This window comes from Bos indicus x Bos taurus, chromosome 28 (assembly GCF_003369695.1).
Source record: "Bos indicus x Bos taurus breed Angus x Brahman F1 hybrid chromosome 28, Bos_hybrid_MaternalHap_v2.0, whole genome shotgun sequence".
Lineage (NCBI taxonomy): Eukaryota > Metazoa > Chordata > Mammalia > Artiodactyla > Bovidae > Bos > Bos indicus x Bos taurus.
Genome location: NC_040103.1, coordinates 43,807,482 through 43,825,094, shown reverse-complemented (window position 1 = coordinate 43,825,094; position 17,613 = coordinate 43,807,482). Strand labels below are relative to the sequence as shown.

At 44.5% G+C, this 17,613-nt stretch overlaps 1 protein-coding gene across 1 annotated transcript; it reads right to left on the bottom strand.

Annotated features, from left to right (window-relative positions):
* Positions 1–2,161: 2,161 nt before the first annotated feature.
* Positions 2,162–11,734, bottom strand: C28H10orf53 (chromosome 28 C10orf53 homolog). Its single transcript, XM_027530366.1, has 3 exons — positions 11,638–11,734; positions 3,190–3,309; positions 2,162–2,523 (listed from the first exon to the last, which is right to left on the bottom strand). Exons 1-3 carry the CDS (start codon positions 11,732–11,734, stop codon positions 2,459–2,461), a joined length of 282 nt encoding a protein of 93 aa, XP_027386167.1. The 3' UTR covers positions 2,162–2,458.
* Between the last annotated feature and the right edge of the window lie 5,879 nt (positions 11,735–17,613).

Here is a 17,613-nt window from a genome sequence, read left to right as displayed (position 1 = left end):
AAGCTTCCTGTGTCACTGCAGGGAGATAGCTTTTGAAAACGGGAGGCAGAGGGAGGCAGAGGAGAAGGATAAGTAACGGTTCCTTAGATCAGAAAATGATTCCATTTCCAAAGGAAAAGCTCTTCTTAATCAATGACAGAGCTAGGTTATATAGACAGACCACCTCTATGCCAAATTCTTGATTTCATTTTAAATGCTTATTTGAAAAGTACCCCGCTCCCCAACACACACACACACACACACACACACACACACACACGCACATACGCATAAGCAAAGTAAAAATAAATTCCATCGCTGAAAACTTTCACATAAAGGAAGAAATGATAGTCCTGCAGGCCTCCTCTCTCCACACCCCCCCCCACCCACCTCTCCAAACCTACCACGCAGAAGTAACCCTGGGATTCTCACGGTAATGCCGATTCATGTATCATGTAACTCTGATCTAATTGGAGCACAGCATCCTGGGCACACGTATCTCCCAGGAGCTGTCTGCACTTGTTTTCTTTTCTCTTAGACTCTTGTGTAATTTCCCCCTCACCAGCCTTTCTGCTCTGGCCATGGGGAAGGGAAAGCAGGTTGGGTGCATGGAGGGTGGAGGCTGCTCTGAAGCACAAATACAGACCAGGGTGGGAGTGTGTCAGAGGAGGGCAAAGCGACTGCAGAGTGGACCCCTTGTACCAGTTAACACTGAGGAGCTGAAGCTACCACATCAAATGCAGATGGGGAAGCCTGCAGTTTTATTTCCCAGCCTTAAGAAGTTTTGGCAGTAAAAGTGGGAATCACTATTCAAGCAGGAAGAAATTTCCTGATTCAAGATAGAATGGTTAGACAGTCAGCAAATGTTTCAGTCACAAGGAAGGAAGTTCAACATAAAATCTGAGGTTTAAAAAAGAGATATGTAATGGATGTGTATGGCATGACCCCAAATTGGTGAAATCTATTTCTATGTATGGCTAGCTCTTAATGAACATCCAGACACAACGGGAAGAAACCCAGATTGAAATAAACCAATGCTTTACCTGCATTGTTTCATGTTACTGTAACGAAAATGTACTTCTCTTCTAGTGAAAGGTTTGTATGAAAACAATCACTTAAACGGATCTTTGAGAAAAAAGGGACTAAATCCAGAGTTACAAAAGCCGTGTGACAACTGGCACCAGACACCAGGAAGCCTTGTTTTTAGTCTCAGGTTCACAGGAAAGATGATTAAATATTTCCAGCGTCCTAAGCGATTCGTCATCTCTGAATAAAATCTGGTAAGTGAAGCTTGGGCTGAAAATGAAAATTCTATCCCTTATTTCATCACATGCGAGAAAGAACTTGTCCAAGTGGTTTCATGGAGCCCCAGACTCCTTTGAAGCTCTGGGCTGCAGGTAGGGGTTGAGGTTCCCTGGAGCAATGGGGAGGATGGCTCTCCAGGTGCAGGAGGCTGTAGGGAGCAGGGTAGCCGCCTCCCTGTGGGACGTGCGCCCAGAGCCAGCTGCTGCCTGTTGCAGGCCCTGAAAGCCCTTCTCTTTCACACAGTGCCCAGAGTCTTCTGCATCCGGCTTTCTTCAGTGATGCTTTCTTGCCATGAGCTCACGTTTAACATCGTTAGATCAACGTCTACATTTCTCCCCTCTCCTTTACTCTACAGCTAAGAATGCATGCTACAGTTGGTACATAGAGCCTAAAGGAAAATGAACACCATTTTGACATGGCGAGCTTGGCACTGACCACAGCTAAAACTCTTCTTTAATTTCATCGACTTTGTTTTCCTCCAGAGGAAATGGGGAGCAACTTTCCCCTTCTCTCCTGGCCTCTTTTGGGCCCTGTACAGACCAGCCTGTGGGTCTGGCTAATGCAAAAGAAGGCAGAGATCATTTGCTTGTTTTAAAGGAAAATAACTAGATATTTGCCATTAGGTAATTGTATAGCATGTATGTATATAGCATGTTGAATATTATTCCCCTGGGAGCAAGAAGTCAACCTGTAGGAATAGGCAGGTTTCCAAATACTGACATTAACTTTTGGTTCAGACTTTCAAAGCCCAGTATCCTCCCGCCCACCATCCCCCTCCTGCCTTGTCTTTAATTTTATCACTTCCTAGCTCTTCACTTACTGTAGAGTGGAGCCTCTGATGCTTCTGGCAACTTTGCGTTATTAGCAAGGGATGGCGTTTTGTTATTAGATTGCATTTTATTATTTCCTTCAGCTCGATGTGTACCTGATATTGGAGGGCTCACTCTCCCTATGGGTTGAGGTTGAGAGATGCTGCAAATGGTGAGGTTTATTACTTTTGTGGGCTCTGTTTCCTTGCAGCCAGGTGAGAAACCTATGCAGGCTGAAGGACGGGGGTGCTGCCTTGTCTGAGCCCAGCATCCAAGGCCTGGAATGGCTGCTTTTGTCTGAACTGAAGAATGGCCGGAGGCAGCTGCTCTTCTGTTGACACGAGATGCCTGTTCCCACGAGAAGATCAGTAGGCATTTAGTACAGCTATCCTGGCCTCTCTGCACAGTGGGTCTAGTTTACCGTCACCTCCTAGGGACATAGATATAATTTTATTTTAGCCAGCTTTATATATTTTACAATGTCATGTCATAGAAGACATACACACAGCTTCTACTAGGAGAGCATTTCTGAAGGTTCCAGGCATGTAAACTGTTAACTAGCCTTTAATAGAGTATTAGTGTATTGGGAAAGCTTTCACTTTGAGCGGAGTGAGGCATGCACAATGCCAGCCTGCTAAGCCAAAAGCTCTCTGGGGCAAAGAAATCCATAGACTGTGGCTGATGATGCCATGCACTGCCAGCATATTGACTCTGATTGTCTTAGCCAGCCTAGATAAAATAATCAAATGGAGCCAAAACCATTTTCAAAGCAAGTAATAATAAAACGCACATTATTAAAATGAAAAGCAACAACACAAAACAACCTATTCTCCCTAAATGCACGTGGCCCCATTTGTAGTCCAAAGCTAAATTTCATTTTCTTTCCAACCCTCTTCTGTTCTCACGTCCCATGAAGAAGCCCAGAGCATCATGCCCTTTATTGTGCGTGGTTTAGGATGCACTCATTCGTGCGTGACAGAGTAAGAATTTAAAACTGAGAAAGAAACCCAGTTTGAATCTGGGCGGAACACAGTGACTGCTAAACTAGAAATGGACGTGCCCTAGAGAAAGCAAAGTGCGGGCGGGAAGGGTTTACCAAACTCCAGGTCTTTGATGTTGCAGCGGAAGACAACTTCTCCATTCACCATGAGCTCCACCACATTCCAGTCTTCTATCTTCTCCAGGAGGACCTGGTGTCCATCTTCAGCCAACACAGCTGGAAAAGATGGAGAAGGATGTGGGTGCCATGGGGACAGATGGACCTGACGTGCAGATGTCTTCACGGATGTCCGCGACTGGCCTGCTCTCCAGCTGTTCATGGCCGTGACTCAACATCCCTGGTGGGTGCCCACCTGGTACAGCCTGACATGCCCTCCACTCTGCTGGAAAGCACAGCCAGAGACCTGAGAAATTTTGGTTTGGGTTGTGATTTGTGCCAGAGCCACATGCTCAGTGAAAATATGAGCTTTCTTTAGGAAGAGTTTTTGAGTGATACTCAGTGTTGGAGGGGATATAGGAAATTAGGTAAATTCTTATCCTGATAATGGAAATATCAGTTGGTCACTTTTCTGGAGGGCAATTTGGGAGTAAATGTCAAAAGTCTCAAATGCCTTAAAAATTAGAATTAAAAAAATGATTTTAATCTCTGACCCAGGAAATTGCACTTACAAAAAAAAAATCAGAAATACAGGCAGACTTTTACAACAATAAGCTTCTTTCTGTAGGAATATACTATTAATGATGAAATACTGTGAATCACTTACATGCCCAATAATAAGAAGATGGTCAAGTAAATGGTGGTAAGGCACATGATAAGATTTTATTTTGACATTTAAAAAAGTCTATGAATTTTTAATAGCAAGAAAAGTATTTATAATATAAGCAAAAAATCAGGGTTACGTTTTAAGATGTATTAAAAATATGTATTCAGTGTAATGAAAGTATGTGTGTATATTAGGAAAAAGGGAACTATCCAGTGGTTATCTCTGTGGTGAGATGATGAGAAACTTAAAAAAAAATTCTTTTAGCATATTCTAGGCTTTTTAATAATAATGAGAAAAGAATGCTTTCAGAGTTAATGGGCTACATTTATATTCTCCCCTTTGGAATCTGCATTTTAGCTGCTACATTCACCAGTGCCTTCCCTAGAGATAAGCTATGGGAAAATTGTTATTTATTTTATAAAAAGTTTATTCTTTATTACGGAAATGTAAGGGTATATGAGCTTAGGAGAAATGGTGTGCATGGGACAGCCTGGAGCTCTGTTTTCTCCAACACATCTCTCCCCAGGTCCTGGTATCTTCACACTATAACCTCCATGTTGGAGTTTGTGCAGTAAATCACCACATTTGGCAGTCTTTGTCGGTGAGAATTTTGGTGAGGACAGAAAGAGAAATCAGATGGGAGGACGGCATGTTTTTCAAAGTTTCAGCATCTCAATCAGGCCTAGGTGGAGAAAAGCCAACATTATGATAGTTAATTGCATTTAATTACAGAGACAATTGCTGTTTCAAAACGCTGGCGTGTCCACTTCTTCATCTTTCAATCAGTTCAAGAACATCCAGCCCCAACTGTGAACATTTTGATTGTGTGATTTTAATTTCACTTCTGGAAAGGAACTTCAGAAAGCAACTCAGCGAGGATCTCCATTAGCAAGATAGCACCCCTTGGGCACCCAGGGGTGGCCCTAATTGTCCTCGTGTCTGCTAACATCTCTCTCTGCAGAACACCCACGTCTTTGGCATATTTGTGTTATTGCATTCTATTTCAGTGTCTTATGCTTAAACCCTTTGGAGGGAGGCACTCAGTTTGGAGCAGGGACTTATTTAAATGAAGCTGTCCGCCCAGTTTGGAATAGTGAAGGGATTTTCTAGGGCATAAAGGCATAAAAACTCTATAGACGGCTTTCTGGGGACCCTGTGCCCCCTGGCAGTGCCTGCTCCGGAGAGGGGGGCACAGCCTGAAAGGGAGAGGCTACCAACTGGTAGGGGGAGGAAATTTGGTTTTCACGACCCTGGTTGTGCATTGTCTGAAGACACTCCTGGGACGTGTAGTTCAATTTGACTGGAAAAAATCAGGAACAAAACAGCTTCTGCACTCTCATCTTACACTCCACCTCTATCGTAACAACCCCCAAGCCTGGGGGTTCTGGAGAAAAGGCGCGCAGGTTCTGTCTGGGGCTGGCCTCTGTGACCACAGGATAAGGGACGAGAGGCTTTGTAGGAGATCTGGGAAGACGTGCCCACCCCCCCACGATCTGACATGGTCCTTTCTCTGCGGGGCACATCTGGCCGAGCCCCACATGAGCCTCTGGATTTGGGGTTTGTTTTATGAGAACAGTGGCAGTCTTTTCACGCAAGGTATACCTAAGACGTCGGGTTTCATCTACCAAATAACCCACCCTGTGGAGGTGGCGGGTGGTGCTGAAAAATGGAATCTGCCTCAATATCTGAGCAGATGAAGTCTCCCAGGAAGAAGTCCTCATAACAGTCCTCTTCAATTTGCCTTATAACGCTCTCTGTTTCCTTCACTGGCCACAATCCATCTCCCTCCGGGGCAGGGAGGGGCCTGTTAATACAGCTCACTGAATAAACAGACTCATAATGGCACTGGACACCTCCAAGGACCCTTTTGACATAAATCCGCATCTTATTAGAGGGATAAGCCACCTCGGCGTCTACATTGTCCACTCATCCTCAGAGGCCCATCCCCTTCTCACCAGTCCACAGTCCAGGGTGTGTTGAGCCTGGCGGTGGGGCAGCGAGCACAGGCTTAAGGGATCAAACCCAGAGAAGCACCAGATTCCTGCGGTTCATCCAAATGCCACCTCTCTACGTGGAGGACACATTTTTCCCTATGAGCTGCTATGGTTGCCTATTCAAAGAAAGGTCAGATAAATATACTCTGTGCAACAAAGTCTTTGCAAAGGCAGTGGTTAAACTCCAGCATAAATCAACCAGAAGCTCTAAGGCCACCTGCAGATAGCCTGACTCTTTGAAGTGGCACCTCATTCTTCATGGGGGAGCTGGGTGAACTGGAGGGATATGGAAAAGCCTCCCTCTTCTCAATACTGGTGGAGCTGTGTGCCATCTACAAATGATTTAGGAAGTCAAGGCAGACAAACAGGCATCTCCCCCTCCTCTGCTCACCACAGATGCAAAGTCGATGACATTAACAGGTGCAGTTAATGCATAACTAGGGACAGGAGGATGGCACCCAGAGCATCTCAGCTAAATAAGGACGGATTCTATTCTCCTGAGTCTCTGTCTCTGCAGCAGGTCATTTGGCAGACTTAAGTACAGCAGGCAAGGGGTAACTGTGGCTAGGGAAATTAACACTCTTTGTTAAGTATGAGTTGGTTTAGTTTCATCAGTCTTGAGGCCATAGTCAGGATATATTTGCTGAGCTTTTATAATTCATGGTAAAAAAGAAAGAACTAAACGTTTCAGATTGCTTAGGGCAGGGTAAGTTCAGGAGAGATCAGGCATATTTCCAAAGCCAGCAGGGTTTCGGGAAATGATGGAGGACTACGATTTTTAGAGAAACGCACAGAACGTGAAGGCAGGTGTCACAGACACGTGTCTGCAAAGGCACCTCTCTGTGCCTGGTGTAATGTGCGGGCCTGCGTGCTCAGTCCTGTCTGACTCTTTGTGCACCCCATGGACTCTAGCCTGCCAAGGTCCCCTGTCCATGGGTTTTCCAGGCAAGAATACTGGTGTCGGTTGCCGTTTCCTCCTCCAGAGGATCTTCCTGACCCAGGGATCAAACTCACATCTCCTGTGTCTCCTGCACTGGCAGGTGGATTCCTTAACCACTATGCCACCATGTTAGTTGGGTCTAAAGTGATGGGGGAGTGTTGGACAGAGAAAGGGGAGCAGATGCTCCCTGCTTTGCTTCTGTTAACACCTTGGAATTCGTCACCGGCCCTCAGTAAATATTGGCTGAGAGTATTGTATAAATTACCATTCAGGGATATACAGAGCTAACTTTAAAAATCAACCACCTGCTGACACCTTGCAATACTCAAGTCTCCTTCAACCATAAAAATTCTCCCTTCAATTTTCTCAAAATACTCCCTCCCCTCCCCTACTGTGGGAAGAGCTGCCTGGACTGTTTGTTTCCTCATCTTCACCCACTCCCTCACCTCCTGCTGCTGCAGCCTCAGCCCACCTTCTGAACCTAAACTGTCAGGGGCAAAGACCCATCAGTACCTTTGATGACTCACACAGTTCTTCCCCCCAACCTTCCAGCAGACTGATGCTCAGACCTACCTCCTTTCTTGCTTCTTAGAATACTTGGGCTGCCAAAAAGTATTTTAAACTCTCAGTTTTATCAGATGATAAATGTAATGCAGACTAGTGATTTCTCAAAAACCTTAAAATTACAGAAAATAAAGGACAAAAATTTAAAAATCACTTATAATACTTCCTCCCCTCTTTGTGTTTTTCAGTGGAAGCGAGCTCATAGTGTAGATAAAATTCAGGAGTATGCTTATTCTTTTAACACTGTGCTGTGGTGATCCAGCCTGTCAGTATACACAGATCTGCCACAGTTCACGTGCTTCACGTGATGGATGAACCGCAATATATCCAGCCGTTCCTTTTTCTGGTTGTTTCCAACTTTTCACAATGACCAAGGAATGCAGAAAACGCTCCTGGGCACGCTTCCACGTGTGTGTGTGAGCTTTTATGTATCTGTGTAACTGAGGAATGGAGCAGCTGGATCCCACAGTGTATGGTTAAGTTTCAGGACACTGCCAGCTTGCCCTTCAGAGTGACTGTGCCGACTTCCCCTCCCATCACAGGGCTCTGAGAACGCTCTTTTCCTATGTTCTCCATCAGTCATGAATTCATCTTTTTCTAAAGGTAGCTCCTGCTAACAGTGTGGTGGCCATTCGCCATTTTCTCTTGGAATTCATATCTTACCCTACGCCTCCAGGTTGTCTGTCTTTCCCGCTCAGCGGGACCCCTGCCCCACGTCCTGTGGTCTGCCCAGCTCCAGCTTCCCTTGTTTCCTCCACAGCCTCACCTTCTGTGGTTCCAGTGTTCAGCTCTATGCAGGTTCATCTTAACTAAGATTTATCCATCCTTAAGATATTCCAGGCACAGTTTCAGACTCCAGGACACAGTGGAGAATAGAGCAGACAAAAATCCCTGCTACCCTGAAATCCTGGTAGGAGAGAAGGATAACAAGAGAAATAGGGGAAACATAGCTATGTTGGATACTAATGAGCACTAGGAAGAAATAAAAGAGGAGGGAAGGGAGATAAAGAAGATGGAGGCAGAGGGAAGTGTCGACATTGTCAATGGAGGTGCTCAAGGAACACCTGTCCATGAAGGTGACTTTCGAGAAAGACCTGAAGGCTGAGGGAGTAAAGACCAGGCAGGAATGTGTAGAAAGAGCATCCCAAGTAGAGTACTTCCAAGCTCCAAGGTAAAAGTGGGCTAGGTGTGTTCAAGGTCGGCGAGGAGGCTGATACAGCTGGAGTAGAGTGAACAGGAGGGGAGGCTAAGCAGCAAAAGGAGGAAATGAGGTTAGGGAGGCCGTGTGGAGCCTGGCTGTCCACTGTAAGCCTTTGGCTTCTCCCTTGAGTGAGCTAAGAGCAACCGCAGTGTTCTAGGAGGCAAGGGCCGCACTCTCACTCAGGTTTAGTGGCATCGCCTGGCTTTGGGGCTGAGAACAGACTACAGCAGACAAGGTGGTCACAGGGCACTCAGGAGACTCAGTGAGGAGGCCAGGGCAGTGACCCAGGCAGGAGATGACTGACACTGGTTTGGACAAAGAGCCAGAGGGTGGTGAGAGGGAAGGTAAGACAGGGTTGAATTCTGCAGGATGCTTTGAAGATAGAAGCAGCAGGATGTGCTGCTAGACGAAGGTGGGTGTGAGGGAAAGGGAGGCAAGAAGGATGCCTGCAGGGCTTTTGGTTTAAGCGAAAGAATGGCACTGCTATGAACCGAGATGGAAAAATGCAGGAGAGACTGGCGAGCACTAGGGAGGCTGGTTTAGGAAGACTACCAAGCATTCCGATGACAATGAGAGGTCCTGCTTGCAGATACATGACTTGCAAACCTGTTCTCCCATTCTAGGTTTTCTTTTTACTTTCTTAGTATTGTTCTTTGAGGCACAAAAGTTTTCAATTGTAATGAAGTTCGATTGTTCTATTTTTTCTTTTGTTACTGATGCTTTGATGTTTAAGAAATACTTGACAAATCTAAGGTCATTCAGATTTGCCCTTAAGCTTTCCTCTAAGAGTTTTTTAGTTTCTAAATTTAGACCTCTGATCCGTTTTGAGTTAGTTTTTAAATATGGTATAAGAGTCTCAGATCAGATCAGTCGCTCAGTCGTGTCCGACTCTTTGCGACCCCATGAATCGCAGCATGCCAGGCCTCTCTGTCCATCACCAACTCCCAGAGTTCACTCAGACTCATGTCCATCAAGTCAGCGATGCCATCCAGCCATCTCATCCTCTGTCGTCCCCTTCTCCTCCTGCCCTCAATCCCTCCCAGCATCAGAGTCTTTTCCAATGAGTCAACTCTTCGCATGAGGTGGCCAAAGGACTGGAGTTTCAGCTTTAGCATCATTCCTCCCAAGAAATCCCAGGGCTGATCTCCTTCAGAATGGACTGGTTGGATCTCCTTGCAGTCCAAGGGACTCTCAAGAGTCTTATCCAACACCACAGTTCAAAAGCATCAATTCTTCGGCGCTCAGCCTTCTTCACAGTCCAACTCTCACATCCATACATGACCACAGGAAAAACCATAGCCTTGACTAGACGAACCTTTGTTGGCAAAGTAATGTCTCTGCTTTTGAATATGCTATCTAGGTTGGACACAATTTTCCTTCCAAGGAGTATAAGAGTCTAATTTTATTCAAAAGATATTCATGTGGACATCCAGTTTTTCCCGTAAAACTTGTAAAAGAATAAAAAATATGCCCATTGAATAGTCCTGACACTCATGACAAAAGTCAATTGACTGGAAATGTGATGATTTACTGTCCAGATTCTATTCCATTGCTCTTTATGTTTATCTTTATGAAAGTATCATGGTATTTTGATTACTATAATTTTGAGTAAGTTATGAAATCAGCAAGTGTGATACCTCCAACTTTGTTCTTTCTCAAGATCGTTTGGGCTAGTCTCAATCCCTTGAAATTACCTGTGGATTTTAGGATGACTTTTTCCATTTCTGCAAAAAACCATCACCAAGATTTTGATATGAATTGCATTGAATCTGTACACCACTTTGAGAAGTATTGTCATCTTAGCACTATTAAGCCTTTAAATCCATGCCCATGGTATATTTTCCCATTTACTTTGATTTTCTCTCATTTCTTTTCGCAATGTTTGTAGCTTTCAGTGTATAAGATTTGCATCTCCTTGGTTAAATCTGGTCATATGTATTCTGTTCTTCTAGATGCTATTGTAAACAGAGTTGTTAGTTTCCATTTCAGATTGTTCATTGCTAGATATAGAATTACAACTGATGTTTGTGTGTTCATTTTGTATACTTAAACCATGCTGATTTTACGAGCTCAAGCAGTGTTTTTGTGAACTCTGGGGTTTTCTAGCCAGACACTGGCTGGATCTGAAGCACATCCTCCTGACCTGCTCTTCCCATCTCCATCCTCTTAGGGAGCACCAATGCTTTTACTTTAATCCACCACCCCTTTATGGCCGTTCTGGCCCAAGCTACTGTTATCTCTCCTTTGGACCGCCCCAGCAGCCCCTCATCTCCCTGCTTCCATTCCTGGCCCTCTAATCTGTCCTGCGTGCAGCAGCCACAGTCTCATTCCCCTGCCTAACACAATGCAGCCTGCTGGATCTGGCCTCTGTCCACCTCTTAGCCTCATCCTCCCATCAGTTCAACAAAGACACAGGTCATTTGTTCATGCTTGCAGCTTTTGCAGACATCAGTCCCACTGCCTGGAATGCTCTTCCTTCCTTTTCCCTAGTTAGCTTCTCCTCATTCTTTAAAGCTCAACTCAAATGTAATTCAGGCAAGTAAGTCTAGTTCTCTTTCCTCTCCCCTCCAATTATGGCCAGTGGGAGGTCCCACTATGATTATGCTGCTCTATCAGAAGCATGGCACAGCTGACAATTAGTAGCCGACAAGGACACACGCACTTCAGGGTCTTGCATCTTGTTCACCGGTGTGTCCTCGGTATCTGGAAGAGTGTCCAACAAATACAAGTTGCTCAATAAGGCTTATTGTATGAATGAAAGATCAAGGAATAGACTCTCTGCCATTTTCCAGCCAAGTGACCTTGGAAAAGTCACTTAATACTCCTGATCCTCAGTTCCCCAATGTGTAAAGCAAGGCATGTAATCTCTCTATTCAGGAAATTTGCTACTCAGCACCCAGTGGGGTCACCGTGTATGTCTGTTCTTCCCTTAATACTAGGCAGCAGGGGTTTAGGGAAGACTTCCAGAGAAAGTAGGAAGGAAGGAAGTCTAGGCAGAGGGCACAGGCTGCACAGATGCTCAGAGGCTGGGGTGCCCCTGAGCACGGGCAGTTGGATGGCCCTTTGGCGCTCGGCTGCCTACCTAGCAGGCCCTCCAGGCGATAGGTGCGGTGCTCCACTGGCAGACCGATTGAGCTGTATGGCCCATAGCGCATGATGACCTGCGCGTTCTCGGGCATGGCCAGGCCTCTAGCTGGGGTTACAGCGCAATACACACTGCTAGGCAACTGCTCTTCTGGCCTTAGGCGGGGGTGGGCGTGGTCACGCGGGGTGGGCGGGGCCACAGAGGTTGTGGGTGGAGCTGGAGGACCTGCACCCCAAATGACCAACCAAGTGCCTGGCGTGGGGACTGGGGATGAGGAATCTTGAATGCCTGCACCTACTGTGTGCCTACTTCTGAGGTGCAGAAAAATGTGATGTCGGAAGCCACTTGCTCTCGCAACCCACACAAGCTGGTAAACACGGTATTTCAACCTGGTGTGGCAAGTGTTAATGATAAATAATAGCACTTAACGACCTATACAGCTAGTTACATAAAGTTTATGTCAGGCGACAAGCTAACACGTTCAGTGTTATCTCATTTAATAATTTTGCCGTTCTTATGAAGTAGGTTATGTTTTGTATTTACAAAACAGAAGCTTGGAATGGCCAAGTAACCTTCCCAGGCAAGTCAGGCACGTGGTATAAACTGGAAACCTTTGTAAGGTCTGTATGATGTCTTTTTATTTCTGTAGCCTGGTATTTGTTGGAACTCTTGAAACTGTGAATTTAAGTCTTTCATCTGTTTTTGTACAATTTTGAGCCATTATCTCTTCACATATTGCTTCTGGCCCCTTTGCTCACTTTTCCAGGACTCCAGTTAAATGTATGTTACACTTTCTCAACGCATTCTCATTGCATTCCCATTGCATTCCCACGGTATTATTCTCACAGTCTCTTCTCTCCTGCATTTTCCTTTCTTTCTTCCATGCTTCATTTGGGATTGTGTATGTGTGTATACATATGTTCATTTTTGCTTGTAATCCAGTTTATTAATTTTCTCTGCAGTTGTGTCTTAAATGCTATGAAACCCATCAATCTCGTTCATTATTTCAGCTGTTTATTTTTCAACTCTAGAATTTTAGTTTAGTTCCTTTTCAAATTTGCTGTGCCACTTTTTTATACAGTTGAATTTCTTGCCAAGTTTCTTAGGCCTGGTGTTATCTTCTTGATCATTATAAAAATACCCGTGTTATACTCTGTGTTTGGGAATCCCACTATCTGGAGACCCTGTGTGTCCTTTTCTATTGTTATTTCTGCTAGTTTCTGTTGATTTGTCTTGTCTCCTAGAGTGCTTGGTTTACTTTAATTGTGTACTGGACACTGTATTAGAAAACTTATTTGTAGAAATAATTTGAGGCCAAGCATGATGTTATTTTCCTCTATGGAAGACTTTATTTTTCACTTCTTGCCAGGGCCTGGTAGCACCAGCAACCCAGGATCATCTTAATACAATTTCAGGGTTTGAGATTTGCTTAGCCATCCAGATGGCCTGAAACTGGGCTGCAGTCCATGTGGAGGTTGGTTTATTTGTATTTTTTCCCTCATTTCTGTGGTGCAGTCTTTTTGGATCCTGGCCCAATGAGGGTGGTGGCTTACCAAGATTCATTTGGTGGTGTTTAACACTCCAGTTTTTGGAAGCCTAACTGCAAACTCAAAACTGCATCTCATCTTTTAGGTTGCCTATTCAAGATCACTAGATAGCTCCAGAGAAAAAGCATCTCAGTGCAATGCTCGCTCTCATCCTCTCCCTGATCCTAATCCAGTTAGCTCTTTTATGATTTTCAGGAAGATTTTAAAAATATATATGCCAGGTTTTTAAAGACATCTTATGTAGGAGGCATAGTCTGAATTAAACTACTCTATTGTAACCAGAAACAGAAGTTCTCCCACTGAGAATTTTTCCTGAAGTTGCATTGAATCTAGAGATCAACTTAGGGAAAACTGAATGTTTCTGAGGCCTTCCTATATACCATACTGAAATATCTCTCCTATGGGGCTTCCCAGATGATGCTAGTAAAGCACCCACATGCTAAATGTAGGAGACATAAAAGATAGATCCTTGGGTTAGGAAGATCCTTTAGGGTAGGAAATGACAACCCACTCCAGTATTCTTCCTGAGAAATCCCATGGACAGAGGAGCCTGGCGAGCTACAGCATATGGGGTCACAAAGAGTCAGACGCGACTAAGCACGTGTGTGCACACACCCCTCTCCTTTATTTAGATCTTCCTCAATGCCTTCTGTGGGATCACACAGAGTCGGACACGACTGAAGCGACTTAGCAGCAGCAGCAGCAGCAATGCCTTTAAGTGTTGTTTACCATTATCTGTGTATGGTTTTGCATGTATTTTGTTAGATTTACTGCAAGTCATGTATTTTTTTTTCTTTTTTGGGGGAGCCACAGCGTGTAGCTTGTGGAATCTTAGTTCCCTGACCAGGGATCAAACTCATCCGCACGAGTGAAAGTGCAGAGTCTAACCACTGGACTGCCAGGGAATTCCCTAAGTCATATGTTTAGCGTGTGATTTTATTGTTGTATAAAATGAAGTTGACTTTTACATATTGATCTTATGTAGCTACCTTAACCATGTCTTATGATTTCTATTAATTTTTTATTATTTATCCCTTGAGTGGGAAGATGTTAAATCACCACGTCAGTTTAAGATTATAGCACTATCCAGAAATTGTATTTCTTCTTACATCAGTCTTAATTATATTTTTCTAAGAAATTTTCAATCTGAGTTGTTTTGTCAAAAAACAAAAATGTTTTTTGACATTTTTGACATAAACTGGTTGATGAATTTTTGCCATCTTTTTATTGTCTACTTTATTGTGGTTAGGTGAGTTTTTATTCATAATATTACTTGTTTTTGACCTTCTTTTTTTATTTTATTGGCTTTACCTGTGACTTGTCTATTTTGTTAGTCTTTTCAAAGAATCAACTTTTCCGTTGGTTAGCTTCTCTGTTGTTCTTATTTTTTCTTTCATTGATAGCTGTTTTTGTCTTTATTACTTTCTTTGAGTTTACTGTTCCTTCTACTTTCTTTGAGTCTACTGTTTGATCCTTTTTCTTACTTTTTTAAGCTATCTTAACTCATCAGTCTCGAGTCTTTCCTCTTTTCTGTTGTAAGTATGAATTTCCCTCAAAGCATCACTTTTGCTGTATCTCAGAGGCTTTTTTAAAAAATAAAGTTTCCTGTGCTATACAGTAAATCCCTGTTACTCATCTATTTTATCTTATTTTTTAATAAGCCTTTTGGTCACTCCATGAGGTATATGGGATTTTAGTTCCCCGACCAGGGATTGAACCAGGGCCCTCTGTATTCAAAGCACAGCATCTTAACCACTGGACTGCCAGGGAAGTTCCTATCCCAGAGGTCTTGATATGAGGTATCTCTATTTTCTTGCTCTAAATATTTTAAAATTTCCACTATTATTTCTTTTTTGACCATGGGTTTTAGAATGATGTGTTTTTTGGATTCTGGAATATTCTTAGCCATTTTCTCTTTAAATAGTGCTTTCCCCCTATTCTCTCCCTTTTCCATAGATTTTATTTCTTTGCAGTGTTAAATGAATCTATTTCATAGCTCTCTCAGTCATCTCTTTTCTCTAGCCTTTGCAGTGTTGTTCACCTATTTGTCTTATCTGCTGCTTTCCCTCCTATAAGCCATTTCTTGTGCTGTTTGTGTTTTTTGCCCGTGACCTCATTTTTAATGGAGTGTTTTCCCCCATGGGGGTTTTGGTGTGTTCAGGGTTGTGGAAATTGGTTTTGTAATTGATCCTGCTGAGGTCCTTTGGATCTTACTGACCTAGGCAATTTGAATAAATTATTGGTTTGGAATTCCTGCTTTAGAGATAAGACTCAGATTCTACATCCACATATAGCATAAATTTATAATGAAAGTTCTTGTGGATGTCTTTTACCCATCATCTGTAGCCCTATGTGAATAGCATGGTTCCTCAGTGCTCGCGTGGACTGATGGGCAGAGTGCTTCTAGTTCTTTTTACAGAGTTAGGACACCTCTCTGAGGTTCTGGTTCAGTGTTGACCCTGGCTGGGCTGAGGTTATGTCCTCTCAGCTTGCAGGGGTGGAGAAGACCACTGTCGACTGCTGGAGTCTGTATCTGCTCCGATACACCTTTAGCTCCTGCTCACTGCTCTGTTTTGGATAGCGGGTTTTTTCCCCCCTAGAATGTGGGTTTATTTTCTTTGTTTTGAACTTGACTATGTGTTTAAACTTTTTTTCCTCTTTGTGTGTATCTTTTTATAGTGGAAGGGGCCCTCCTCTATCAGTTCAGCCTGCTGTTTTGCAGTTTCTTAAATGTAAGAGACCAAGGACAGATGGATCCAGTGACATGAAAGGAACAGATATAGGAAGTGAAATCCCACGAGGAGATGGAAGAAGCAGTAGAAGAGAGCAAAGAGAGAGCTGGTCCTTAGGACACGAGGGTGAACGGGGCTTTGAGGAAGGCGCTCTCTCGTGATAGGAGGATGCCACACTGTCCACCCTGCAGACTCAAGGGGCTGCTGTGGAAGGAAGACTCAGAGAAACAGAGAAGCTGAGAGGCTGCCTCAGTTTATAAAGGGAAGCCACGGTACTGGTTCTCCCTCTGTCCCCAAGGGAACCGCTTAGGTGTAATTTAGAAACTTGTGGTTGCTCTTGTGAACCTGGGAGCGATGCCTCTTACATTTCTACCTGAATGTACCCATGTCCACCTCCAGGACCTTCAGACAAACAGGAGGGGGGGCATTATTTTGCTCATTGGGGGTTGGCTTGCCTGTTGTTACTCTTCTCTGTCACCTACATCTGGTTATTTTGGAGCCAACAAGAGCAAAGCCACGTTACTTTCATCCTGTTCCTTCGTATCCCCTTCATTGCTCCTGGAATATTCTTAGCCATTGTCTTTTTGGATAATGCCTCCTTTGCATCCCAATCCACAAATTCATGCACTTGAAGATTCCTGTTGGGCTTTTCAGAAAGCATTTGGGCTTCTATGTGGAGGGATCTTGGTTCTGGTTCAGGCTTCCCAGGTAAAGAATCTTCCTGCCAATTCAGGAGACTCAGGTTCATTCCCGGGGTTGGGGATCAAAGGAAATGGCCACCTACTCCAGTATTCTTGCCTGGAGAATTCCATGGACGGAGAAGTCTGGTGGGCTACAGTCCACCAGTCCACCAGGGTTGAAACAAGTTGGACATGGCTGAGCGACTAAACAATAGCAACAACAGTTCAGGTTCTGTGGGTTCTTGGGGTTGTGGAGGGGCTTTTGCAGTTTGGAATATATCTGTGCAGGGTGCAGGGCCATGCAGGGTTCAGGGAGTGTATGCACATGTACTTGTGAGCCTGCGATAAGAATGTCGAATTTTTATATCACTTCCAAATTTTCGAACAATGACTATCTTACGTCGTTTTGCCACAACCTGGAAATGGGTAGTGCTGATATCAATATTCCCATTTTACAGATGAGGAAACTGAGGGCCGGGGAGGTGAAAGTGACACCCCAGAGTCAGCCCATCCTGCTGTTAGAGCGGAGCTGTGTCTGTAGTTCGGGCATCCCGCCTCCAAACCGGGTCTTTTCCCTCCACTTCACTCTGCTCATGCATGTTCTTACAGACTTCAGTGGGGACACCCATCTCTATACCCAACCTGATCACAAATACCCCTGAAACCTCTCTGTCCCTCACCCTACACATGCCACACACTAGGAGAAACCAAGTTCTCTCCTGCTCTTTCTCTCCCAGCTCCTGTGTTTTAGACATCCACTGTTGCTGTTGCCGGAGAGGGCGATGGCACCCCACTCCAGTCCTCTTGCCTGGAAGATCCCATGGGCGGAGGAGCCTGGTGGGCTGCAGTCCATGGGGTCCGAAGAGTCAGACACAACAGAGCGACTTCACTTTCACTTTTCACTTCCATGCACTGGAGAAGGAAATGGCAGCCCACTCCAGTGTTCTTGCCTGGAGAATCCCAGGGACGGGGGAGCCTGGTGGGCTGCCGTCTATGGGGTCACACAGAGTCGGA